This window comes from Callorhinus ursinus, unplaced genomic scaffold (assembly GCF_003265705.2).
Source record: "Callorhinus ursinus isolate GAN/ISIS: 27379988/994484 unplaced genomic scaffold, GSC_fseal_2.0 scaffold89, whole genome shotgun sequence".
Lineage (NCBI taxonomy): Eukaryota > Metazoa > Chordata > Mammalia > Carnivora > Otariidae > Callorhinus > Callorhinus ursinus.
In genome coordinates this window covers 1,753,283-1,780,528 of record NW_027397151.1, presented here as the reverse complement: position 1 = coordinate 1,780,528, position 27,246 = coordinate 1,753,283, and the positions used below count along the sequence as shown (strand labels likewise).

Genomic DNA, 27,246 nt, shown 5'->3' with positions numbered 1-27,246 from the left:
CACAGGGGACAACACAGCAGAAGTCAGGAGACACAAAGACCCACACCAAGCCTCCAGGAGGAAGCCCAGGGCACGGAGGAAAGCGAGTGCCCAGACAGGAGGGGGCATGACTCTGTTCTGGAAACCAAAGCAAGTGTGGTCTGAGGGCAGGAGGCAAAGAGAGGTGGGTAGGGATGGGACATCACGGGCCATCCTCGAGATGAGGCCGACACCTGGGGTCCCCACAGGAGAACATGAGCCTCTGCTGGACCTGTGGCCTTGGCGTCAGCATATCACCAGCAGCCAAACCCGGAGCTAGCTAATGCTAAATTCAAAGAGGGAGCAGCCAGCAGGGTCCAGAAAGCCAAGAGGTCCCATGAGAAGGGTGGAGCGGGGGTCCTGGCCCCCTGACAGGAGCACAGCGGGGAGATGGGGGTGCAGTGCTGGACCATCTGGGAAGCAAGGGATGGAGAGAGCCAGCCAGCTCCCTTGGCAGGGCGGGGGTGGGGGGGGGAGCCACAGACAAGGGACTGTGGGGATGAAAAAGAGAAACATTTATTTCATTAGAAATTTTCATCAGAAGGTAGAATTGTTACAATTAAAACAAACAAAAAGCCAGGAGTTCATATTTCTCATGGGAGATAAGATCATTTTTCAATCTCTAAGTTCCCTGAAAATATTTAAGTATATGGTCTGAAACAATCACTTGCTTGCGGGAGCACAACCTCTTTCCTTCTAGACCAAAACCAGCGTGGGCTGCATGCGGGGCACAGAGCCAGCCCCTCGGAGGAGGATGCGGCGTCTCTGAGAAGGACTGTCCCTCAGGCTGTCACCCCGGGGCCGAGGGCCTCCCCTCTGCCACCCACTCCCAGCTGGCTGCACCAGGAAGGCAGGCACAGGGAGCCAAGAACCTGAGCCGAAAAACCCCAGCAGCAGAAAGACAGAAAGCATCCAAAAGCCCAGACATCAAACCACCAGGTTTCCTCAAGACAGATTTCAAAGGGAAAGAGAAGAGCAAGGAGGGACCATCCGGCCAAAGGAGACCAAGGATCAACCGCAGTGCCCGCAGTTGACAGAGCCCTGTGGCTGGAACAAGCTGTAAGCAGCAGGGGAGGCGCCGGTACCACGTGTGGCGACCAGGCTCTCAAGAGCCCCAGGGTCCCTGGGCTGGCAGGCTGATCACGTGCGGTGGTGATCTCTAACAAGTGCCCTTCCGTGCCGCAATATGTATGGGACGGGGGGGGGGGGGGGTGCAGCAGCCAGATCAGGTGTGACTCGGTCACTGGGGAAGCGCAGAGACAGGACACAGGGCTTCACCAGACTCTGCCTTCCGCTTCTGACAGGTCTGAAACTCTCCCGTTACAGAAGGTAAAGCAGAGACCTGAGAGAAAGCCTGTAAAACGCCCTGTCAGGTGTTTAAAAATGCTCCTGAGGCCGACGGGACACTTTCCAGTGGCCATCAACGGGACGCCCCGGGAAGCGGGCCAGGCTGGCAAGTGGTGAGGCCACAAAGGGTCAGGGCGCAGGGCACTGGCCCCCGTGGCAGCCTCTCTGTGAAGCCCCCAGACGGCCAGCCCGGGCCGAGCGCCCGGCTGGGCCACACACACCTGCGACAGGACTTGCCCTGCTCGGCGGCCCCCCGTGTGTCCCACAGACGCTCTCAGGCCAAGGGGCTCAGGGCCGCACTCTTACCAGTAGGCTCTGTACTAGTTCTTTCACATTAGCAGCTGTCTCTGTGGACTGTTTACCAGATGAAGCCAGCTTTATTAACGTAGACAGGAAATTTTTACATTTCTTCACGTTTTCCATGGTTTCCTGGATTCAAGTTAAGAAGATACAAGTGAAAAAGCGTTAAGACAGATTTCCATCACAGGGCCAGGGTTAAGTGAAATGCGCGTCTGTATATAAGAAGACTGTATTTATCCCCTAATGTTCTTTCCAGAAAACGCAGTAACTCTCACGGGCTGCTGATGGAGTAAACATGCCAGCTGAGGGCAGCGAAGTCCGCCCCTCACCCAGCCAGCAGCTCGACTCTCAGGAACGTCACTGGGTGAACAGCCACGAATGGAACCCAGAGGAACCCGTAAGATGTTCAGCATAACGTTGCTTTATCATGGAGAAAAGCTCACGTCTATTTAAGTGCACAGTAAGAGGAATTAAATTATGACATAGCTACTGAAGATGAGGGAAAGCCCTGAGCAACAAGACGAGAGAGCAGAGTCCAAACCAAGTGCGATCCCGGGGCTGCGAGATGCGCATGTGCACAGGAAGCTACTGTGTGAAGAACGGGGGTGTGGCGCTGCTCCACAGACACGGGCCCCGTCCTCAAAGGCCACTGTCTGGGCTCCTGTCACAGTGAACTCCTGTGCAGCCTGAAAGCCCAGCGGGCGACAGGGTCTTCCCGCCGCCCCTCAGAGGCCGCTGCTCTCACACCCCACCTGAGAGGCCAAGGTCTCCAGGCCCCGGAGGAAGGGAGGCTGTGGGCGGGTGGGTGTGCGGGCAGGTGAGGGCAGCAGGACACCTCCACGAGCCTCTCTCCCACCCCTGGGGCGCGGGGGGGGGGGGGGGACTCACCGTGGCAGCTGTGGAGGTGGTAGTGGCCCCTGGGACCGTTCGCTGAGGTGTCCCCGTCTGAACAGCCGTCGCCGTCCCGAGGGAAGTTGTCTGGGCAGCACCACCCAGAACCAGCTGAGGCTGTGAGAGTCCAAATGAGCCCAAGGTGACCACAGGCTCTGCAGAGATGGTCCTCACGTCCCCCAGAAGGCAACAAGACCCCACAGAGGTGGAGCCCCAGACAACAGCCCCCAGGGCAGCGGACCGAGCGCCAAGGGAAGTGAGATGGTGCACCTGGCCCAAGACCGCGAGCCAGGAAGCCCAGCACGGGGCCCAGCCTGTGTCAGGGTGGTCAGTGTAAATTACCTTTTCTCCCCAAAAACTAAAAGCAAAACAGAGAAACTACAACTGAAAATGCGTCACCTGGCTCGTGCAGAGGCTGGAGACAGGGAAGGCTGGGGACGTGAGGTTGTCACCAGTGTCACCTCTGGGGCGGGGGGTGTAGGCTGCGCCTCCGCCACCAGACTGGCCACTCTGCTCTCCACAAGCCGGTCTCACCAAGAAACGTCACAGAAAGGGGCTTTCAGAGCAGACGTGCGCCCCGAAAGGGCGTGTGTGTGAGCAGGGAGGGGCACATACTGAACACACTCATGGAGGCCAAGGGCGGCTGGTCACCAAGGACATCTCTGGCGACCCAAACTGCCGCCCTGGGAGTCCCCGAGGTTTCATTCCACGTGAACCATCACGACGATATTTACTGGTCTGTCCCACTAGACACTTCCAATTTATAAATGTAGCCTTCATCGTCTCTCCAAATTCCCCAACGTTACTTTCTTGTGGCTTCTGCACGCGGAGACAGCGTCCCTGAGCACAGCCACGTGCCGTGTGTCTGCTCCGCCAGGGCGCCTGCCCTCGCCAAAGTCCACTCCAGCCCCCAGGGACCCCCAGCTGCGGACACTGGCCCGTCATTCCTCACGGCCCATGCGCTCTCCCACCCGGCGCGTTCTCACAGCCCACCCTGCAACCAGAACTGCCGCACACACGCTACAAGGAAGAAAGTGTGGAAGGATGCACGGGGCAGCCGGGGGCAGTGGGGCCGCTTCTGGACGCCCAGAAAGAGCGGGGCACTTCTCATCCTGTCAGGGTTTCCCTCTACCTCAAGATACACCCCTCACGCTCCCTTCTGACGGTCCGACAGATGCGTGTTTCCCTATAGGACACCGAGACGGTGTCTGCCTATTTTGATAAATTCACTTTCCACTAAATTTGACTCAAAAACTGATGGTGAGCTTCCGGACCTTGCCAGAGAAGTGGCGTTTCACTGTAACTGAAACTCAGACATGCCCACCCCACGGAGCCCAGGACGCATAGCGCGTCCCAGGAAAGTGTCCCTGGGGGGGCCCCGGCCACACACAGGTCTGCCACTTAGCTCCCGTGTGCTCCTCCAGGTGCTTCGGAGAGCAGCGTCACCCACGCAGACACCTGTGAACAGCCCCTGAAGACGAGGTACCACCAGAGGGACGGGAGCCCCGGGGCGGGGCCGGCTCCTGCCCCCTGCCCCCCGCAACCACCCCGTGCGACTCTCGGCCTCCACTTCCTCCGGGTAACTGGAACAGTGCCTACCCCCAAAACCGCGGTGGAGGCTGCAGGACAATGAGCATTGCTGGCAGCGCCCCCCGGCTCCCGGCAGGTGCCCAGCACACAGAGGCCCACGCTGGGCATTCGTGACAGACATGCACAAACACCTGAAGAACAGAACAGCTCGGAACCCCATTCCTTCCAGCTGCCCCGACCGCGCTGCCCAGAGCCACCTGCTGCCCCGACCAGGGGGTCCCCTCCCCTCTAAGAGAAGGGGCCAGCCGCGCCTGTGCACGACCGCTCTTCTCAGCTTTCCAGACCAGACGCTGAGCCGTTGGCACTAGCCAAACAACCCACCAAGAAGGCGCAGAGCCTGCTCCAGAGCACTCTCCTTCCCACAGATGAAGACACCATTTTAAGATCAAACATGCACACCAACCCCAACAGGCTGACAGGTAACGTCTCTGGACCTGGGCTTCGTTCCTGGCAAAGGGCACTGGCCGCGGGGGAGGCAGGGCAGCCAGGTGGCCAGCACGCAGGCCCTGAGGCCAGTTCCGGAAGCCCCAACCCCTCACTTGTCTGTGCCTCGCAGGAAGAGGGTGTGAGAATCCCACCCAATGGCGCACACAAGCAGTGGGAGCCCCGTTCTCAGAAGGGACCCCCATCCTCGTCCCAGCACTGACAGGTCGATGGGTGCCACACCCTCTGCTTCACAGACGCCTTTCAATCAAGTATCAACAAGGTGACATTTCTGATTACACTTCCAGCAGAGTGGGAAACTTTTAAACATGCTGCTGGTATGAAAATCCACATGGCTTTAAAGAAAGGGAAGCCTGAGCGGTCCTGTGTCAGCAGTCAGAGAAACACTGTCTTCCGGACGCCTTCCTCCCAAAGCCCAGCTTAGCACCCAGCACCCCAGCCCGCGAAGTTCCCCTGTACATGGGAGTGTGCCGCACCCACGGCCACCTCACCTGCACTCCGGGTGAGCGCTGCAGCGCCGTGGTGGGCTGTACCGTCGTCGTCTGGGCCTGAGACACTTGCTTGATTATGGTTGTTGGGGTCACCTGTCGTGCAATAATAGGGGTCCCAGGTGCCTGAAAAATAAGCAAGCATCATCTAAAAGGAGCAACGAGTGACAATAACTCCCCACCACCCGGCGCAGCGAAATCAAACCCCTGGTACAGACCCGGACACTCTGTCCGGCGCATCAGGCCTCAAGCTACAGTCATCAACAAAGCCATCCCAATTCTAAGCTTTTCTTACCAGAGGAAAAGTGTAGGATCAAAATACGTATGTACTGTAATAAAGCTATCACTAGGCTTCTTCACCCAAGGCTACAAACAAGGTCTTTAAAGAACGCGAGTATCTGGGAATCAGTCCTTGTGCGCATTTCTCGTGCTCTTGTTCACAGCACTAAAAAAATGAGGCAGCATGCATCCCCTGGGTGCAGAGATGGGTCACGGTGCTGCGGAAGAGGAAGTAAAGGAGTGGCCAGGTAGCCCACTGACACCTCAAGCCGATGGAAAGACGGCGCGAGTCCCGAGCAAGGTGGCGCTGGTGGTCAGACGGTAACACGCACAAGTGACACCACAGGTTGTCTTCTGTCTGCACCTCACTTCACACAGCCCCACGGGCCTTGAGCACACTGTTCTGAGCTGTCCTGGATATTCAAGAAGGGGGCGCCATGTGGGTCTCCTAGCCCAACCAAGGCCTCTGTCTACAGTGCGGGCCTTCGCCTCCACAAGGGACACAGCTGACATCACAGGAATGTCAAGCCCCTGCCAGTCTCCACCTCAGTGACTAGCTGGCCAACCAGTCAGGACAACACTTATGGCACCAGGCAGAAAGGCACCGGGAGACAGAGGAGGTGCGGGTAGCAGAAGCTGGGATGTGAACAAGATGCGCCAGCACAGGGGAACCGCTCCCCAGCCCTGATCTCTGGGGAGAGATCCCTGAGCTAAGTCCCAACGGTCTAACCACATGTTCACACAATCTCCTGATGCTCCCACACGCCTCCCCAACAGGAAGAGCTAACATACGCAGGGTCCACTTTGCAGAAGAGGAGACTGAGGCACAGGGGGTGGAGTCATGGGAGAAGAGGGAAGAGACAGGACGGAGTCCAGGGAACCAAGCCAGAGTTTCACTGAGCATGGATGCAGAGCTAGCTCCTCAGAGCCTCCCGATGGTGGGCGGCATGTGGCCGCCCCTCTCCGCCCTCACAGGACACCTGCCGGACACCCCACGGGCCGCCACTGCCCGGCACGCGTGCACTCACCTGTACGGTAGAGATCTGGACGGGAGGGGCACTTGTGGGGGTTGCAGGGCGGGGCGCCATGGTGGTCTGAGGCTGGGTCTGCACGTGGGCCTGGGCCTGCATCTGGGCCAGGGCCTGCTGAGGAATCATTAACAACTGCCCGTTCTCACTCCGCACGAGGACCATACCTGGGGATAAAGGAGACCTGGCATCAGGAGACGTGCCCCCCTCCCCCACACACACACGGCCAGTGAAGGCGCTGACCCTATCACTGGGGAGCCTGACGTCTCTGAGAAGAAAGGAGAAGCTGTAAGACAGGCAGAGTCTCTGAACTCGAAACACACTTGCCAATAAAGACAGCATCCAAGGCGGGAAAGCACACAAGGTTTTCTCCACGGGATTCAAGCAGTAGGTGAGTCTTCCTTTCAGAAGTCAGCCAGGCAGCAAAGCTTCTGCAGGCCACACCACCTGCCCCACGGCCACCTGCACTGGCCTGCAGGGAGGGCCACGCACCCCCCTGGGGAGGAAGCCAGGCACAGGGCCCCATGGCCAGGCACTGTCCCCACCACGCTGCCAAGCACTCCCACCACCACTCCCGGCCTTGGCCAGGTTCCTAGGGCGGCAGGTGTCACTCGGCCCCCGGCCCCACTCCTCGTCCCTGGAGGTGGGCAGCCTGGCCTCTCCACCCCACCACTTCTCCTGGACTGGGACGTGGGAGACACAGTGTGCCCACGGCCTGGGGTCTTGTGAAGCCCGAAGCAAGCAGTCCTCCTGGGAACATGAGTCCCCTCTCGGGGGTGGGGGCAGCACCATGCCCGCGGCTAACCTGGGACACCCACCACACAGAGACAGTGACACCCACTCACACCTCGCAGTGCTGGAGCTAAATCGCTGGAAAGTAAGTCCAATCAGTCAGATTTGGCATTAATTTTAGCTTCAAGAACCAGCAACCAATTATGTCGTAGATTCCACTAGAAACAACCTATTTTAGTGTCTAACTCTCACATTTCCCCGGACAAAGTGAGTAACAGACAGCACACTCGCGCTCACACAAGGCCCCAGCAGAAGCCCAGGGCTGCGACACTCCAGCGGGAAAGGAGGCATCTCCACCGCGCGCAGACTGGCCTCCCACGGACTGGACCGAAGGTGGTTCTCTCCAAGGAGGGAGGGCTGGCCGAGAACCTCCTGTTAGCCTCACACCAAGGAGCATCAGGGTATTCCCTCCTGAACCAAACAGGAGCTTGAGCCACTCCAGGAAGTGACGAGGAGCCCCTGAACCTCTGGGTCCTGGCTCCTTTGACAGCCAGCAGGACATGGGAACAGAACAGCCTCTCCCTGGGCTTACAGCTACAAGCCCTAATTCAAAGGAACCACATTTATGCCCAGTAAGTAAGCTTCCCTCCAAAACGTCCCTTTTACAATAAAGCACGCTGAAATTTAAAAACAAAACAAAACAAAAACCAGCTGCTGCAAATAACCCACTCTGCTAAAATCTCCAAGACCTGGGAGGCCGTGAGCACACTGGGGACCCCAAACGAGCACACCGGGTCAACTCCTCCTGATGCCAATCTCTCAAACCCACCACTCCCTCGTCGTCACCAGTCACCCTTCCATGCAGAGACCCCGCTCCTTCCCCGTGAGGACTCTGGGAAGCCAGTTGCTGATGCCACGGAGGAGCAAGGAGGACAGTAAGGCACCTGTGACTTAGCGCCCCAGCTTCAAGCTGGTTAATACGGCAGTGGATGAACGTGCTTCAACGGTCAGGTGCTTTTCTGCTGAAAGCATTCCTTCCAGAGAAACTTAACGGAAGACTTAAATACTCATGAAATAGCAACGTGGCTAACGCGCGAATGAAGCTGAGGCTGCATGCCGCCCGCCATGCAGCGTGCCCGCGGTGACAACCGACATCTGAGAAGGAAGTGACCCCGAGACCCTAAGCAGGTAACTTCACCTCAGGTCAGCACTCAACGTATGTCCGAGTGGGCACGTAAGTGGACACAGGTGAGAGTGACAGACGCAACTGGAGAGAAGGAGACGCAGCTGCTCTAACACGGCCGCACGGCCACCTGCCGGGGCCCCAGATGCCCAAGACCCTGGGAGCAGCCCTGCAGCTCCGGAGGCCAAGGGAAGGCCACATGCGCATGGGGACGGGCTCCCCGGTCTCCCTGGTCTTCCCGGCTACGCTGCGCTGCAGCCACTGATCAGGCGGAAAGCACGACAGCCCGACCCTAATCACTACACTGACAGCTGCATCACAGGGCGTCAAACGCCACATTTAATGACATTATCACAGTCCCAGATCTTGTAAACTCCCACTGTAACCACTCATTTCACACAGAGAAGCTGCTGTGCAGTGTCTCTTCTTGCAAAGGCCAAGAAACAGAACTCTGTTTCAAAGTCGGCACCAGGAGGCCAACCCCTCCCCACCCCTCTGCAGGTGCAAGATGGGCTCAGGGAAGGGCTCCCGCGGGTGTGGCCCACTCCCCCTTACAGATGGGCTGCCTGACACACCAGTGTCCTCCTTCATAGACGCATCCAAAGCACACTCCCCCCCACACACACCCCAGCAGCCAAGAGCAGGACTGCACACGGCGGGCTTCTTCGTCAGACCCCTGACACCAAAAACACACCTTCCATTTCAAACAACCCTTCAGAGCCTGTCCAGCCAAGGTGGCCAATCCCCAAAGGCAGTTCGCGGGCAGGGTCAGGAGCCACGGATGGGCCTCCCCTCTGTTCAGGACACACAGGAGCCAAACCCAGCCTGTCCGCACAAGCCGCCAGTGTCCACCTTAGCTGCGGTGTGGCAGGAGGGCCTGGGGCTGTTACCCTAACCCTAACCACCCCGATCAAGCAGACAGAACTCAGCTGTTCTGTTTTAATCATTGTAACACCTTGCTGAGAACAGCGGGTCTGTGTAGCGGACTTGAAAATTCAGAGACGTACAAGGACAACAGAAATCTGCCCAGTAAGTGCCCTCCGGTCACTGTGCACGTGGAGGACGTGTGTTCGGACAGCGGTGACGAGAACACAGGCCGTGGCATTTTCTTCCCCTCACTGCTTGTATCACAAGTCAATTTCCGTGTTATTGAACATTCTTCAAAAGCACAGTTTTCAGTAGCTACATAATACTTCATCCAAGACAAATGTATAATTTCTTTATTGGTTAGGCTATTGGGCTATTTTCTGGGTTTCGTTGCTGTGAAAGCTCAGATTTTAAAATTACCATGTGCAGCATGAACGCCCTGCCGGCAGTTCCAAAGGCCACTGTCTGGCAGAGCCCCGGGCCTCCCGCGCTCAGCCGCACAAGACCCTGGCACCGCCTATGTGGAAGGCCGGGGCACCCCACGTGTGCCATCCCCGCCACTCAGCACTGGACTGCAGCTCTTTAGAATGAATCCTATCCTTCCTCAAGCACAGAGTTTAAGATAAACTCAAGGTTTTTACCCAGTGTTACAGTTTCCGTGATCCCTTTCATACCAACACTTTTTTACTGTATTTTTAACCAAAATGTAGGTCAGCCAAAGCTACACTACAAATTACACAGGCATTTTTGGACTCGCCTGGGAACCTCCACCTGGAAGACATCACTTCAGGGGAACGCTCCTCCGCACAACCTTCGGGCGCTGGGGACTGGGAGCTGTGGGCTTCACGCCATGCCCCGCAACCTGGCAGGCCACAGCACTCCACACATGGGCCTGCGAGGGCACCTCCCTCGGGGGAATGGCTGGAACTGTGATGACAGGAGCAGGGAACGGTCGCCTGGGTCAGGGGGACCAGACCTCCTCCCTCACCCTCACCGCCTCAAGGGTCTCCAGTGCAGTCACCTGTCAGACCATGAGGGGAGTCCACAAAGACTCAAAAGGCAAAGCCCTCCACAATTAACCATATGCAAAATGAAACTGTCCCCCGAAAGCAGAATCTGAGGACAGGAGCCGAGAAAGGGGACAAAGCTCAGTCTGAAACACAGCTGGAGACTTCATTTCTGACTGCTGCACACCACATCGCGATCTGGAACCGCAAGGAAGGGCCTGGAAAGGGTGAGGAGGGCCAGGGACCTGCCGGCCCCGGGCTGTGGCCAGAGAAGGAGGAGGAACGTCCCTGGGGCCCAGGAGCCCAGGGTAACAGCCCCAGGCCCTCCAGCCACACAACAGCTAATGTGGACCTGGTGAAGCTGACGTAAACCACGGCCCAACTGTTCCTTTTCCACTTGTGGCTCTCTCCCTTTTAAAGCCACGGGGAAACTGTGACTCCAGAAGGGGGAGGGGGGCGTGCAGGGGGCAGACATGCGTGCGGGCGGGGCTCCTGTGTGCTGGCACGGCACCCCACCTCCCAGGTCTACGCGTGGAGGGGACAGCACGCACCCACTGCACCCAACTGTGCTGCTGGGGTGCTGGCTCCAAAGGGTCCACACGTGGTCCCAGGGGCCAGTCCTTCAAGAGCAGCCACTCAGTGTCACAGCTTCACCGCACTTCGGCGGCTCTGCTCCCCACACTTGTCCACAAACTGCACAAAGCTGACCATCATTTCTGGAAAACTGCCCCTGGGTTCCTGCAGTGCCACCAGACAGTGGTGCAGGACCCCCCAGCGTGCTGGGGCATGGCCTCGGGTGTAAGTCCCCCCGACCAGGATCAGGGGCTCTGCTCTCCTCGAAGGCTCATCCTGTTTCCTTAAGGGGGCATCTGTGCTTGCAGGGCATCGTTCTTTCAAAACCTGTTTACTGCTGTAAAGCTCAATGTTTTCACGTTCATGTGCTGTACAGGGGACAATTCAAGGCTCAAAGCAAGAACAGCCCAGGAGGAAATGCTGTTGCTCAAGGGTGAGGGGCAGTGACATTACTGCATTTCTACACAGTTAGCTAAAGATGAAGCTTCTGACCCAATTCATGTTCTAGCACGTGCAGCTGTCTGTACAACACAAACGCTGTTATAATGAACTTCAACTCATCCTAGCAAATACTGAAAACTACAAGCACAGCTGAGAAATGCGAAGGGAGACGCAAAGCAAAGAGCTTTACCAGGCCTTGCTCACAGGTTGGGGAAGCCAGCGGTTAACATGCCAACTCTTCCAAATGCACCTGCAGATGTAATGCAATCCACCAAAATCCCAGCACCTTTGTATGGAAACAGATAAGCTGATTCTAAAATTCCTATACATACACAAGGTCCTAGAGTAACCTAACTACCACGACAATGAATGCAGTTGAGGCTAATACGGCCCGTTTCCAAGATGCGCTAGCTAGAAAGGTGCAGTGATCGAGGCAGGACAGCGCTGGTGCAAAGTTGGAATAGCTCAGGGGGGCAGAATGGAGTCCAGAAACAGGCCCTCACAAACACGGACAACTGATTATTTTTGGCAAAGGTACAAAGGCAATTCAATGGGAAAAGGACAGTCTTTTGATAAATGGGAAACACGTGAACATCCCAGATGCAAAAAGCGTGGACTTGGATCCCTGCCTCACACCATCTATGGAGAGCGACTCAAAACAGATCCCAGACCTAAATGTAATAAGCCCTAGAACTCTAAATTTCTAGAAGAAAACATAGGGGAAAAAAATCTTTGTGACCTTGAATTAGGCAAAGATATTCTGGATACAACACCAGAAACACAACCCATAAAAAGAACAAATCGGTAAAGTGGACTTTATCAAAATTAAACTCTTCTGCCCTTGAGAAAACACTAAGAGAATGAAAGACCACAGGATGAAAGGAAGTCCTTGTGAGGTGCACATCCAAGAAAAGGCTTGCATCCACAACATGGAATTCTCCAAAAAATGGGCAGCAGACTCAAAGACACATTTCGCCAAAGGCAAAATGTGGATCCTCCATGTGACACCTCGACACACCCACCACATGGCCAAAAGCAGGACACTGACCGTCCCACATGCCCACGCGGGTGTGGAGCCAAAACCAGAGTTCCCAGACACCGCTGGTGTGCATGCATGCGTCCTGCAGCTCCCGCCAAGTCCCACACCCCCTGCCACAGGACCCATCCCTTCCACCTTCGGGTGGTCACCCAAGAAAAGGAAGAGCCAGCCTTATAAAGACTTACACACAAGTTGTTCGTAGCAGCTTTATACATAAGAGCCAAACACTAGGAACAACCCAAAAGTATCCCGGCAAGAAAAGGACAAGGAATTCTTGCTTATCCATAAAATGGAAAAGTACAGGTAACAAGTGATGAGCTACATACACAGCAGCATGCTCAGCCTCCCTTCACAGCTGAGTGATGGTTCAGAACCCTCCTGCCAAAGAGCTTTCGGTGGCTTCCCACAGTTCTGGGGTAAGGTGGCCCTCCCATGGCGGGCTCCCTCTGCAGCCTCAGCTCGAAGATGCCAGCCACAGAGCCCCTGCCTACCACAGGTCCTCCTTCTAGAACATTCCTTCTTCCCCGCTGCCTCTGGAGTCGGCTCAAGGCCCGCATGTTCAGAACCCACCCAGACCTCCTCAGGCGAGCCAGCGTCTCCCCAGCTGGGCCCCAGTGTCTGTGGCTCCCAGAGGCTGTGTCCCCTCAGTGTAAGCTCCCTGGGGGCAGGACCAACCCACACAGGCCGCCTTCCGATGTCTGCACGCGGAGGCAGGGAGGAGAAAATGGCTTCCAGCCGCACTCCACAGGCCAGCTGCAAACAAGCCCCGCCAGCGTAAGGGCCGTCAGCCAAGAAAAATAAAATCAGTGGCTAGTGTTCTCTCTGGTTGACGCACACATAAAGAACTGGTTTTCTGTGCTGTCAATGCTTTCAAATACTAAAGGTTAGAGAAAATATCTGAAACATTTGATTAAAACAAAAAACCAAATCTGGGGTGAGCACAGCGTGACAGAGTGTCTGTGAAAGCAGAGAAACAAAATAGCCCCAGGACAGGCAGGTCACCAACACCTGAAAACACCCCTCCGGGGGTCCACGCGGAGCAGACTGAGGCTCAGTCAGGACTCCAGAACACATCACGTTTGCCTCTCCCTGTCGTCCTGATGAAGCTTAGGACAGCAACGGTTTAAAGCAGTGTGTCCCGTAGAACCCTCCCGATGCTGTGCTTACGAACCTCACCCAGATGTACACACGTGTGCACACGTGCAAGCACGTGCAGCCCAGCACGGCCGTCTGCCCTGGAACAGGCTGCTGGAGGAGACCACGGATGGGGTCCTCCCTTACAGCAAACATGTCCATACGGGTTAAACTTTTATAATGAACAAAATTTTTCCAAAAAGTCGACTAAGTTACCTATAACCACGATTGTCTTATCTACTTTAAAAAGTGGCCAAGGGGCACCTGGCTGGCTCCATCAGTGGAGCATGCATCTCTTGATTTAGGGTCATGAGTTCGAGCCTACCTTGGGTGTGGAGGTTACTTAACAATAAAATCTCAAAACAAATTTTTTTTAATAAATAAAAAGCAGCCCAAAAAATGTATCAAGTGATTCCCAAAAGGAACACAAAGGACCAAACAGCAAAGATGCTCAGCCTCACTAATAAGCAAAGATGGGCAAATTACCACCTACATCCATTATGGTGCAGGGTGGGGTACAGGGCATACAATTCTGGGCGAGGGTCTCTTCCAGCAGCACCAATACTGTAACGCGTGTCCCCTGACCCAGAGCCTGCAGTCATGGGTCTGCACAGCGAGACACTCACCCAGCAAGGGACAGAGCAGACCGGTGCAGCCGACTGGCCATGTCCACACCGAGACACCACGCACCATCTAGAGGAATGTGTTCCAAATGTGCGCTGGTGGGGATGCGAGTCCTTGATACACAGCATGAAGGGACAACTGCAGAGCAACGCATGGGGCTGACTTCTGGGACATACCCATGGGTGTGTTTAGCTATGTCCGTATGAGGAAAACACTGGTCAACGTGCACCCCAGCGCTCCACTGTCCACAGTTCTCCACATCAGCATTAGAATCACTGTCACTTAAAATCATAAAACAGAAAAATAGTACCAATAAGTGCTGGGTGACCAGCTGCCAGGAGGGTTGGGGTCCCCTCAGCCCTCTGGGGCCACCTCTACCTCCCTCCTCCCCAAGGTCCACCCCGCAGGGCTTCCAGCGCCGCCCCGTGGCCCACACACTGTCCCCATCCCTCTGGCCCCATCACAGACCCTCTGAGCCAAGGCGTTCTCTCCCGCGGACATCTGCCCACCCCAAGTCCTGGACACTCCATTCTGCCTCTTGTGTCCTGGGATGGCCGGGGCCTTGCACCTCACAGACACTTACTAAACACCGAAGACTCAGAGGGTCTAAGTGGCCCTGCCCTGGGTCGAAGTCTAGCCGCATCGCATATGTCACTGCTCTCCTGGAAGGTGAAGGGAAAACACTGACCCCAGAATAGACACGGCTGGCTCCCCAGAAACACGGCAGGTGGTGACGCAGCCTCCCTAACCAAGCGCCTCCAGCATCACAGCCTCGGCCCTCCCCACTCCCGCAGAGCCGGCGGCCCCATCCTTCCTGGTACGCTCGCATCTGCCCAGCACGCTTCGCCTAACACCCTCGTCCCTGCCTGCAAGGGTGCAGCGGGAGGGAAAGGGGTTGTGAGCGCCAGCGGGCCTTCCTTGTGGTGCCCCTTCGGCCCCCACTAGTCCGCCAGTGCCACCTTCTCATCTTCCCACTTCCTCAAAACCCCTGAAATCCAGAGGCCTCAGGGCCTTCCCTGCATTCCTACTCCAGGAGCCCCAGGGAAACCGCCCCCCCCAACCTTCCCGAACTCTTAGGATCAAGACTGGGCACATTTAACGCCTCTTTTTCAGTCTGAAATCCTAAAGGCCCTGCGCTGAGAATCTTGCTCCACACGCACATCACTGCACTCCCCTCCATCCACAGATGCAGGCACTACCGCGGTGCCCCTTCAGCCTGGACCAGAGGAGGCTCTGCTCCCAGTCTGTGCCCCCCATCCCACCCACAGAAGCCCAGGGTCACTTCTGCCCTCACCCCCAGTCCACCCTGCCTTTCCTTCACTTCCCTGGCCCTGCCACTCTCTTGACTTTCTCTTCTCCTAGTAGAGGTACTTTTGTTAGTCACCCTAAGTTCTTTCTAGTGTGAAACATGTGTAAATAAACGAAGAACAAACAAGTAAATGCTCCCAGCAAAACCTCAGGAATGCAGTCACAAAGCAGGAGAGAGGAGCCACCGGGAGGCAGGTGCCTGAAGAACCCGCCTCTCTCCCCGGAGCTCTGCAAATAGGACACGCGGCTCTGCACGAACACCAAGGCGGAGAATGCACAGGACACTTTGCAAGAACATTCTGGATCCCTGTCAAGATCAGTAAGCAAAGAGAAACGAACCCTCCCTTTCAGGGTTATCCACAATGGCATTCTACTCAGCAACGTCTGCTTCCTCAGACGGTCAGTATCATCTTCTGGAATCTCAAATCCACAGGCCCATCCGCACCGAGACAAGCATCTGTGCTCTCTCATGTGTTTGGCTGGCTAGTGAGCCAGCAGGAGCCAGGGGGGCTGGAGAAGAGGGGCTAATCTGGAAGTGTCAAAGGCGTGGTGAGACGAGCAGCTTGCTGGGCCAGACAGAGCTATCCGCGCCACAAAACAAGGCTCGGGGGGCCAGGCTGGAGGTCCCCCCAGGGCCCGGGTCTGCAGCAGCTAAACTACTCAGAGTGCCCTGCTTGTTGTGAAAAAGCCGCAGACAGTGCTAACACTGCACAATTTCAAGGAAACTGAGGTCAGGAGGCAGATGCTATGCACTTTACATATTTACAGCAAAACTTCAGCTCTCCAGAACTCAAGCCCCCTGGCAACCTCACTTAGACCACTGAAGAGGAGGAAGCACAACAAGGGACTCTGAGCAGCCTAACTACACCCATTCGCTCCGTCAGCCAGCAAATACCCACTGAGGACCCACTACGTGCCAGGATGCACCAGAAACACAGCCAGGGGAACCACTCCTGTAGCTTCCTTCATGGTGGGGAAGGCAGGCACTCGTCAAGAACCCCACCGTATCTGATCAATGCTACGGTCAATCGATGCTGTGGAGGAGAGCTGCTCAGCACTGTAAGAGCACACAACCTGGGGAAACTTCTGGACCTAATCTGAGGGGCCTAACAGGTGTCATGGAGGAAGCAGCACCGCAGCATCCCAGGAAAGAGTGAGGCCTAGCCACCAGGAAGGGGAGGGAGAACGCACCCGTCCCGGCAACATGGGCAAGGATACAGTGAGGGTCAGTGGGGAAGAGCGCAGAAAGAGGACCCAGAGGGCTGAGGTCCACAAGCAGGAGAGCGAGGCCCAAGGCCCCAGGCAGGAGGGGCGAGGGGCCAGGAGCAGTTGGGAAGGAGAAGCTGGGGGCTCCCAGCTGATGGCTTCGGCACTCGCCAGGAAGTGTGGGGGTACAGCCGGAAAAGCCAGAGGACAAGGAGAGCACAGGTGGGAGGAAGAAGGTGCTGGCAAGCAACACTGTTCAGTTTTAACATGAAGGCAAATCCCGGTTTGCAGAAAAAGCTCTGATAAGCTCGACATCCACTCGTGACTACAGAATAAATATCCCCGCCAGAAAAAAGCAAATAACCTCGGAAAATTAGCAATGAGAAGGAGCTTCCTTCCTTAACTTGACGAAGGGAATCTACCAACTATCATCTCCAATGGCAAATCTTTAGAAGCATTCCCTTTGAAATCAGGAATAATTCACAGATTCCGGTCATCACCCCTTCTACCCAAGACCCCAGCAAGCCCACAGCCCAGAGGACAGGCCAGGGAGCTAGCATAAGAATTTGAATGAAATAAAACTGTCATTAATTGTACAGAAAAGGGGGCGCCTGGGCGGCTCAGTCGTTAAGCGTCTGCCTTCGGCTCAGGTCATGGTCCCGGGGTCCTGGGATCGAGCCCCGCATCGGGCTCCCTGCTCCGTGGGGAGCCTGCTTCTCCTCCTCTCACTCCCCCTGCTTGTGCTCCTTCTCTTGCTGTGTCTCTCTGTCAAATAAATAAATGAAATCTTTAAAAAAAAAAAACTGTATGGACGAGGACTCTCCATGCGTAATACCTAAATACATTACATACACTTTTTTTAATGAAAGCATTTAATAAGATTGCTAGACATCGATCAACATCCAAAATTCAATGACAATTCAACATATCATCAACAAAAATTAGAAAATGTAACCCTTCTTTTGCTTTTTTTAAGCAGGCTCCATGCCCAGTGTGCCAGCACAGAGCCCAACACGGGGCTTGAAGTCACAACCCTGAGGTCAGGACCTGAGCAGAGATTAAGAGTCGGACGTTCAACCGACTAAGCCAACCAGGAGCCCTAAAAATGCAATTCTTAAAAACTACTATTTACAGCACCCTGGAATGAATCTAACAAAACATGTGCAAGACCTAGGTAAAAAAAACATGTGCAAGACCTAGATGACACTTGACTGAAAGATGTTATAAAAGATCTAAACAGAATGATAAACCATACTCATGAACACACAGACATTATGCCACAGATGTCAATCCTCCCCAAACTGACCCACAGATCAGTACAATCCCAGTCAAAGCAACTACAGGACTTTCATGGGCCTCTAATAATTGACTGACAAATGCAGAAGCAAGACGAAAATGCCAAGGTGAGCACAGACGATTCTCAGGGAGATGCAGGTGGGGCACTGCCCCAGAGCGAACACACAGCCTCACCTTGGGGACATGGTGGTACTGAGGGAAAGACACACAGACAAACCAAGAGAGCACCACTGAGAGCCCAGAAACAGACCCTTACATATAAAACTTGCACTACTGCAGAGGGACGCACAGGTCAGCAAGGTAAGGAAGGTCCATTCAAAGAAAGAGCGCTGCGTGACTGCTGGAGGACAGGTAAGCGGCCCGAGCTCTGCCACACCACGCACAGCCCGGTGCCCACTTCCCGGGAACGGAAGACGCAGGAGCGGAAACACACACTGAGATGTCAGAAGAAAATACAGGGGAATATCCCTATGACCTTGGGGTTAGAAAGAGCATATTAAGGACGCCTGGGTGGCTCAGTAGGTGAAGTGTCTGCCTTCAGCTCAGATCAGGATCCCAGGGTCCTGGGATCGAGCCCCGCATCAGACTCCCTTCTTGGCAGGGAACCTGCTTCTCCCTCTCCCTCTGCCCCTCCCCGCACGCGCGCGCTCTCTCTCTCTCTCTCAAATAAATAAATCAATAGAATTTTTTTTTTTAAGATTTTATTTGACAGAGAGAGACGCGGACAGAGGAAACACAAGCAGGGGGAGTGGGAGAGGGAGAAGCAGGCTTCCTGCCGAGCAGGGAGCCCGATGCGGGGCTCGATCCCAGGACCCTGGGATCATGACCTGAGCCGAAGGCAGACGCTTAACGACTGAGCCACCCAGGCACCCCCAGAATCTTTAAAAAAAAAAAAAAAAAAAGAACACAGACCCGGGGGGTTAAAAAAAAAAAAAAAAAAGGAGCATATTAAACATGACCCAAAAAGGCGCTTACCATAAAGAGAAGACAGATCAGTGCAGCCATATGAGAACTGAGAACCCCACTCCCCACATGACGAAGAAAGAGAAAAGGCCGGCCGTCAATGAGAAGCGCCCCGGCCACACACAGCCTCGAAGGAATCATAACTGGAATACAGATGAACCCTCACAGACTGCGAAGAGAACATTCCAACCATGGCCAGAATGCAGCCGATCCACAGCATGAACTGCACCCCACAGTGAGAGGGGCACGCACAACGCCCCTCAACGTCTCAGCAGCATCCCACTACGTGGAGGAGGCCGGACACACAAGTTCATGTCTACGCAGTAAGAGGGTGACAGGGCAGATGAGTGGCTGCCAGGGGTAACTACCAAAGGGCTTGGGGAGGGGTCTACACCTTGAGTGCAGTGACAGTCACACCATGTATGTGTTTGTTAAAACTCATGAAACCACACACTCAACAGGGTCAAAGTTGCTCTACCTTACCACAAAGGTAAAGCCGTGGGGCGCCACTGCATACCCACTAGCAGTGAGACTGCAAGAGGCTGACCTTGTGCGCCCCCGCCCCAGACGAAGCGTATACTCCCACAACCACTCAGGAAAAGCGTGGTGGTTTCTGAGGAGCCTGAACACAGGCTTGCCCCGTGACTCAGCAATCCCACTCCTAATATTTTCCCGGGAGAAAAGAACGTGCACACGTATGTCCACACGCAGCCCTGCCCACTAATGCTCAAGGACACTTCACTCATTACTGCCCAAACCAGGAAACCCAGCTGTCAGAGCCTTGTGAGTGGACTGACACGTGTGTGCAGCAACGGGGGTGAACTCAGCACAGCGTGCGAAGAAGCTAGACATGATCACGATGTGCAATCCCATCTCTGTGAAAGTTCAGAAAGGCAACCACAACTACAGAGACACAAAGCAGAAGTCGGCCTGGCCCAGGTGTTCTGTCAACGAGGGGGCATGAGAGGCTGTTGGGGGTGAATGGAACATCTGCATCCAGGGTGTGATGTTGGACAGTCAGGTGTACACACTTCTCAAAATAGTCTGCACGCTCAAAACAGGTGCATTCTGTGGCCTGTGTTTCATGGGCCCTCCCCCCACCCCCAAGAAAAGTTTTATGTGTGCTGAGCTATATTTAAAGGCGAGCCTCCCCAACCCTCAGATCCCATGGACCTGGCTGGCACATCGCCAGGAGGCTGAGTCACCCCGTTCCGACAGCACAGCAGAGGGGGGGCGGGGGCGAGCCACGCCGGGGTCCCTCTCAGCTTGGAGGGAAGGACCGCCCAGCTGGCCCCCACCTGCAGCCCAGAGCTGCCTGGCACGGCTGGCTTGGGCTGAGGGTGTGCTTCCCGCTGCAGCCCAGGGAAATCAAATGTGTTTTTGGACCATTCCTTCCAAAAGTATCCTGAAGGTCTTAGTTACTGGCACCAGGCAAGAAGGTGTCACTAGTAAGAGTAATTCCTTCTCTGACATAACTACACATAAAATTTAGTTTTTCAAATAAAACAAAATGCCACCGGAAGATGACCTCCAGGTTTCATCATCAAGGAAAAAAATCAAGGCAAACGTCAGTGTATACAAGCACGTCCGGCATGAGGGAAGAGTTTGTGCGCAGGTGTGAACACGCTTATTTTTACAAAAAGAAATACTGAACGAATGGCCCAGAAACCAATGAAAATAAAAATTCTGAACCGTCTCTGTGGACAGGAAGGAGAGGACAGACGAGAGGCGTCCGAGGACCCCGTGCTCGGGCCGTGGGCTGGCTTCCCTTGCAGAACACGAGCGCCAAACAGACAGAACCAAACTGCGTATCAAACTGGTAACAAAACACAAAGAAAAAAGAACTATTTCAATGGAGTTTGAACAGCAAAAAACCTTAAACTTGAGTTTTGCCGTTTAATTTTGAAACTCCAAGTATATGGTGGGACGGGCCAAGTGAACAAACAGGGTTAGGTTATGAGACCCAAGCTTTTCTGTGCAAAAGGGAAGAGATACAAATGCAATTTCAAAGAACTTAGGGGAACCTGCTGTGTTAGAAACCTGAATGGGAAACACCGCAGCAGTTCTCTCAAGACCCCAGAAGCGGCGCCCTGCCCAAGCGGCATATGCCAAGACCACCGGGCTGAAGGAAGGGCCGGCTCACTGCCGATGGGGACAGGGCGGGGCCGTCCCCCAACGCCTGCCCCCACAGCTGATGAGGAAAGGGGCCACCTCCGTACACCCCACGAGGATGACCCGCCTGCCAACACATGGAAGTTAATCCCAGGCACCAAGCCCAGCCACACAGGCAGGAGAGAGACAGCGGAGCGGCCCCGCCAACACGTAAGCCCACCGTGAGAGCCACCAACGTGCTCCCACCCGCCACCTGCCACGCTCACACCTGCCAACGGGCCTGCTGCCTCTTCCACCCCTGTGACCACTTTCCCACCAGCTGCTCCCAGAACACAGGCTCAGCACACTGTCGGGAAAGTTCTGCCGGCACTCCAGGGCTACCCTGTCCCTCCTTGGAGGGGCCTCCCTGAGCCCCTTCTGCTCCACACCCCACCCTGCCTCACTTGGGGAGCAGACACGTGGGTGTGCTAGAGCTCTGTGCAAGTGGGCACGTCGCCCGCCCCTCCTGGCAGCACCCCTCCCACCTGTCACATGCCCAGCACGTAGCTGGCACTCGGTAAGTACACATCCGTTAAAGCCATGTAGTTTTTAAGAAACCACAATAGTCGAGGACCCGGGAAGTTTTAGAAAGGAAGCAACACGTCAGGGACAGTCACAAGAGTCGCTTGGTGACAAGACCACGGATTACTCTTCATGTGTTTCCTGGACTCTCTGGTCCTTGTCAAATGCCCTATGATGAGTGTGTATCACAGCCCTGCTCCCTCCCCCCCAGTCTCAGCGACGGGGTCCCCCTGGCGCAGGGTCAGAAGGTCAGGGGCACCCCCGCACCGCGTCACCCGCCCGCGTCGCTCATGTCGCTTCATCCCGTCCTCACCCGTCACGGGAGGGTGAGCACAGGACGAGAAGGTGTTTTCCGAGCCAGAGGCCACATTCACACAACTTTCATCACCGACGGCCTGATAGCTGTCCTGTGTCCTCCGCGGTTACCGACACTCCCTGGCTGTGCCCAGGTCATCACTGACCCTGGACCACGGGTGCGTGCGTGTGTGCGTGCGGAGGAGAGCACGCGGCGCGTGCAGGCTGTGGCTCTGCCCTCGGCCTCGGGGTCCACGGGGTCTGCGATGGATCCCCCACAGAGAAGGTGGGGGGGATTGCTGTATTTAGTTGGAAAGAAAGCAGCTATCTGAAAACCATATGTTTGCTTGTAACTCCAGACTAGGGAGGCTGTGCCTTCCAATGGCCACACTGAGGCGGACAGGCGTGCAGGAAAACCTCAGACACATCTGTGAGGTCAAGTACACAGCCAGCTCCTGACCGACACGTCACTTCCTCCCCCAAAGACTAGAAAGATACCTCCGTCTGAACAGAACCAAGATGGACTGGACTCAGGTGGTCCCTGGGGGACGATGGCCCTTCTCCATGCACAGCCAACAACCTCTCCTCGAGGCACACTGACACTTCCAAGTGCTATTTTCGTCGTAAGGAAAGTTTAAGGATCCAGCATCAGACCTAACCAGCCATCAGTGAAGCCGTTTCCAATACGCTCCCTCCCGCTTGGCCACACCCCGCATCCCGCTCCGCGCACCCGCTCCGCGCACCCGCTCCGCCGGACCCCGCACCCCGCTCCGCCACACCCCGCTCCCTGCTCTGCCGCACCGCCTCCGCTGTACCCACTCCACTGTACCCCGCAAACAAATGAGGACTCCCACCGCAGCTCATGACCCCTCCTCCTGAAACAATGCGCAGCACCAAGGCAGAGAAAGAGGCCCCGTGACCTTTCTTTCTGAAATCTAGTTTACAAGGAATATAGTCCACCCATTTTAAGTGCACAATCTGAGAGTCTGAGCAAACAGGCACAGTTGTGTAGTCACCACCGCAACCAAGGCCTGAACCATTTCCATCAGTTTACAAAGACCCCTGGCGCAGCGAGGCGACACCCAGGGCAGGCGACCTCTGTGGTTACCCTCAGCTTCCCCTGGAGTCTCGCAGGAATGGAGTCACGCACCAGGTGGTCCCCTGAGCCTGGCTTCTTGCACTTGGCAGAGTGTTTTTAGTTCCCTCCACATGGCTACAGGTGTCATTATCACCGAGTACTGAGTACTGAGTACCGAGTACCGAGTACGGGCAGGCCACATGCTGTGCACCTGACGGACATGTAGGTTACTTCCAATTTAGGCTCTTTGTAAATAAGGCTGCTGCCAATGCCCCCAACGAGTCTCGTGTGGACGGAAGGGCTGCTTGCCACAGCAAGTACACGGCCATGCTCTTTCCTCCTCTGGGGCACTCGCCCCGGTGGCCAGCAGGCTCCACGACCCCCACGCCCACCGGCAGGAGGTTCAGCCGGTCCTCATGGTCCTGGCCACATTAGTGGGCGTGGAAGCGATGGGGTGCCCCACTGGGGCTGCAGTTTGCACTTCTCGGGTAACCCATGATGTCAGCATCTCTTCATATGTTTGAGGGCCATTTTTATCCCTTCTTTAGGTCTGTTCCAACCCCCTGCCCATTCTTAACAGACAGAGCTGCCTGTCTTATGGCCACTGAGTGAGGAGAGTTCTCCCTGTGCTCTGGACACAAGTTCTCGGTCACATACATCGCCCCACTCCAGAGCCTGCCTTCTAGTTTCTGAATGTCTGTCAACTAGCGGAAGTTTTCTTTTAATTCTGAAGTCCAGTGTACCGATCCTTTCCACTGAGGTCCAGGCTGCCTGTGTCCTAGGAAACCTTGTACTAACCACGGTCATAAAGATCCCCATCTATGACTTCAGTGCAGGTAGGACACACTGCCACTTCTGGGGACTCTGTGGCCAGTGCCTGCAGTCCCACAGTGGACAATCCCAGAGCCCATGCTCTGCTTCTGTTGACATCCCTCTTCTCCACAGTGGCACGCCACAGTCTGAGCAAGCAGGCACTGAGAGCCGGGGACGACTCACCCTCACCTGAGAGTCTACAAGACTACACGGCAAAGACCCACTGTCCTTGCCTTACTTTCCTCCCCCGTGAAACAGGAACCCTAAACAGAAACTAAGTTTGCATGCAAGAAAAGTGAAGACTAACCAAAGCAAAGCAGGACAACGTCTTTGTTGGACTCAGTCTGAAAACCATACGCAGAGAGAGTGCGAGGGGCAGTCTCATTCTAACCAAACAAACTTATACGCATGGGTGGTAAAATCTTACAAGAGGGACACCTGCCCAGGACACTTTAGCACTTAGTCCTCCTGTGTCGTAAAGGGAGCATGCATGCCGCCCAACCCCAAAGTGCTTCCCCCCACTTTAGAGTAAGTCGGGCTTTGCCACAAGGAAAGTGAGCCCTGGTTCCCATGGTAAGAGCACGGCAGACTACGGGACAGATGCTATCAAGTTTCAGGCCTATGGAAGGTGACACAGTTAAGGGAGCAGTGGCTTCCTGTATCAATACCAGCACTCAGAACGCCCCACCAGGACCCCCAAACATAGGGGCTGCCAGATTAACAAGCATCACCCATGATCCTGTTTCCTCGGGATCTCCCACATCTAGGGCTGCTCCCAGACCTTCTCTCTTCCCACCTCTACCCTTCTGCCAAGACTCATCCCCCCACCCCACCGTGGCCACCCCAACCGTGTTTGGCCACCATGCCCACTCTGTCCCACACGGAGATGCCCCCTCGTTGGGGAGGGTCACTTTCCAACACAAGTACCAAAAATCACCCCTGAAAGTCCCCTAAGCCCTTGCAGGTCTTGGGCTGAGCCAATTCCTTCCTGCAGGGATGCAGCCAAATCCTCCCGGGGAACTGGAGCACACCTGAACCCCAGACCAAAGAGGGGGCTTGCCTTTGGGAAGTCTGCTGTACCAAAAACACTCTTCTAAAAACAATGAACTCATGCTCAGAGGTGGACAAGAGTGGCAGTCTAAGGCTACCCTAAGCTCTCCTGGGGCACTGCTAACTACCCAGGTTATGGCTCCAAGAGCTCAAGGGTTGAGGGGACTTGCCCCGCTAGCCAGCAGTGGAACCTGGCTCTCACAGGAGTCCCACTGGTGGCTGTCATCACTTGAGCTCCTGACTGACCTTGGCTCAGGACAGCAACAGGTAGAACCACCTGCAGAGTCCAAGTGGACTTCCCCTCCTCCCAGGGTTCGTCCCCCTCCAGCCCTCCCCCTCCCCGGCAGCCAGCTCTCTGGCCCTGGCAGAAGCCCCATCCACTCCCCTGCACATGCTCATCCTGCTGGCTCCAGCGACAGCAATTCTGACTGCCCACCCCCCCCCCGCTTCACCTGTGCCATCCAACAGACCCTGTCTCCAGACACAGCAGTGCTAACACATGCCCCCACTGGGCAATCATCATGACTGGTTTCCAAGCCAGGGAGGGGCAAGCAGGCCCAGGGTCTCCAGTGAGCAGGGAGGCTCTAAGCAAAGTGCCTCACCAACCTGCGCCTCAGCTACCTGTCTGCAAAAGGGCAGTGGGGAGTGCAGGAGACATGCACAGTGCCTGGCTTTGCTGTCCCACCCCCAGTGGGCGGAGAACTCACGGGCACTCTTCTGGGTCCATCTTACCCTCTACCTCCTGTTACAACCTGCCCCCTGGTCCTTCACCTCACACAGGTAATGTCTCCTAGCGTCCCCATTCCCACCTGACTAAACGAAGGCAGACTTCCTGAGACCCGGATATGGCACAAGTATCCTAAGGCTTTCCCTGCCTGGCTCCCTCCTTTGACGTCCCAAGGAGGCTGCTCACTGACTGCTCTTCCCAAAATAACCCCGTTCATAAAAACTCTCAGTAAACCAGGAAAAAAGAGGAACTCCCTCAACCTGACAAAGACGATCCACAAAAGTCTTACAGCTAACATCCTACTTACTGGTGAGAAAGTCAAAGCTTTCCTACTAAGATGAGAAACATGGCACGGAGGTCTCTCCTCGCTGCCACTCCTCCACACAGTACTGGGAGTCCTGGCCAGTGTGACACAGAAGAAATAAAAGGTGTACAGATCGGAAAGGAAAGAACAAAACACTGTCTTCGTTCACAGATCACAGGATCATCTAGGTAGAAACCCCCCCAAAATAATGACAAAAGAAACTCCTGCAACTAAACGATGGTGATAGCGAAGTTGCAGGATACAAAGTTAGCTTACAAAAGCCAATCATGTTCTCATACTAACAATGAACAGAGAATCTGAAATTAAAACACACTGTCACTTACCACCCTAGCACCCAAAAAACATGAAATACTTAGGTATATACCTCACAAAAGACATACAAGATCTATGTAAAGCCAACTAAAAAACTCTGATGAATTAAATCACAGAAAAACTAAACAAATGGGAGAGACATCCCATGTTCATGGATAGGAGGACTCGATATTGTCAGGATGGCAGCTCCTCCCCACTTGATCTATGGATTCACTGCAGTCCCAGTCAAACTCCCAGCAAATTATTTTATGGATACTGACAAAGAGATTCTAAAGTTCGCACGGAGGGGCACCTGGCTGGCTCAGTCAGTTAAGCATCTGCCTTCAGCTCAGGTCATTATCCTGGGGTCCTGCGATCAAGCCCCATGTCAGGCTTCCCTGCTCAGTAGAGTCTGTTTCTCCCTCTGCCCCTCCCCCGCCTCGTGCTCATTCTCTCTCTCAAATAAATAAAATCTTTTTTTAAATAAATAAATAATAAAGTTCTCACGGAGAGAAGGCAAAAGACCCAGAGCAGCCAACGCAGTACAGAAAAACAGAGCTGGAGGGTGACTACCCGACGTCGAGACTTCCGGCAAAGCCACAGCAATCACGCCCGTGTGTCCCACAGAAGAAGAGACTGACAGACCAGTGGGGCAGAGCAGAGCCCCGAAACAGGCCCCAGGAATACAGTCAACTGATGTTTGACAAAGGAGAGAAGGCAGCGCAATGGAGCAGAGACCGGCTCTTCCGTAATCGGTGCCGAGCCCACCGGGCGTCCACCTGCAGAAAAACAAATCTAGACGCAGTCTCACACCCTTCACGAAAATTCACTCCAAGTGGGTCACAGACTTAAACGTAAAGTGCAAACTATCAACTCCTAGGTGATAACCCAGGAGGAAATCCAAGTGACCTTGGGGATGGCAATGACCACAACACCACGTCAGGATCCGTGAAAGAGAAAGCTGACAAGCTGGAGCACATGAGAATTCACGTCTGCTCTCCAAAAGACGACACCACGAGAGTGAGAAGACAAGCCACAGACTGGAAGAAAACATTCGCCAAAGAAACATCCGATAAAGGACAGTCATCCAAAATACAAAAACACAAACAACCCAATTAAAACATGGGCCCGAGACCCGAACAGGCCCCTCGCCACAGAAGACACACAGAGGAGCACCCGAACACACGCTCCTCGTCCCGTGTCATCAGCAAAATGCCCATGACAACGGCAGCGAGAC

General features: G+C 55.1%; 1 protein-coding gene across 1 annotated transcript in view; it reads right to left on the bottom strand.

Moving 5' to 3' along the window:
• TAF4 (TATA-box binding protein associated factor 4) overlaps positions 1-27,246 on the bottom strand; it is a gene marked incomplete at its 5' end in the record, with an annotated part of 66,963 nt that overhangs the window by 23,180 nt on the left and 16,537 nt on the right. The window contains 4 exons of the mRNA XM_025865043.2: positions 1,672-1,794; positions 2,554-2,673; positions 5,082-5,204; positions 6,386-6,552. Of these exons, the coding sequence (XP_025720828.1) occupies positions 1,672-1,794; positions 2,554-2,673; positions 5,082-5,204; positions 6,386-6,552 (533 nt within the window). The remainder of the gene's footprint in view (positions 1-1,671; positions 1,795-2,553; positions 2,674-5,081; positions 5,205-6,385; positions 6,553-27,246) is intronic.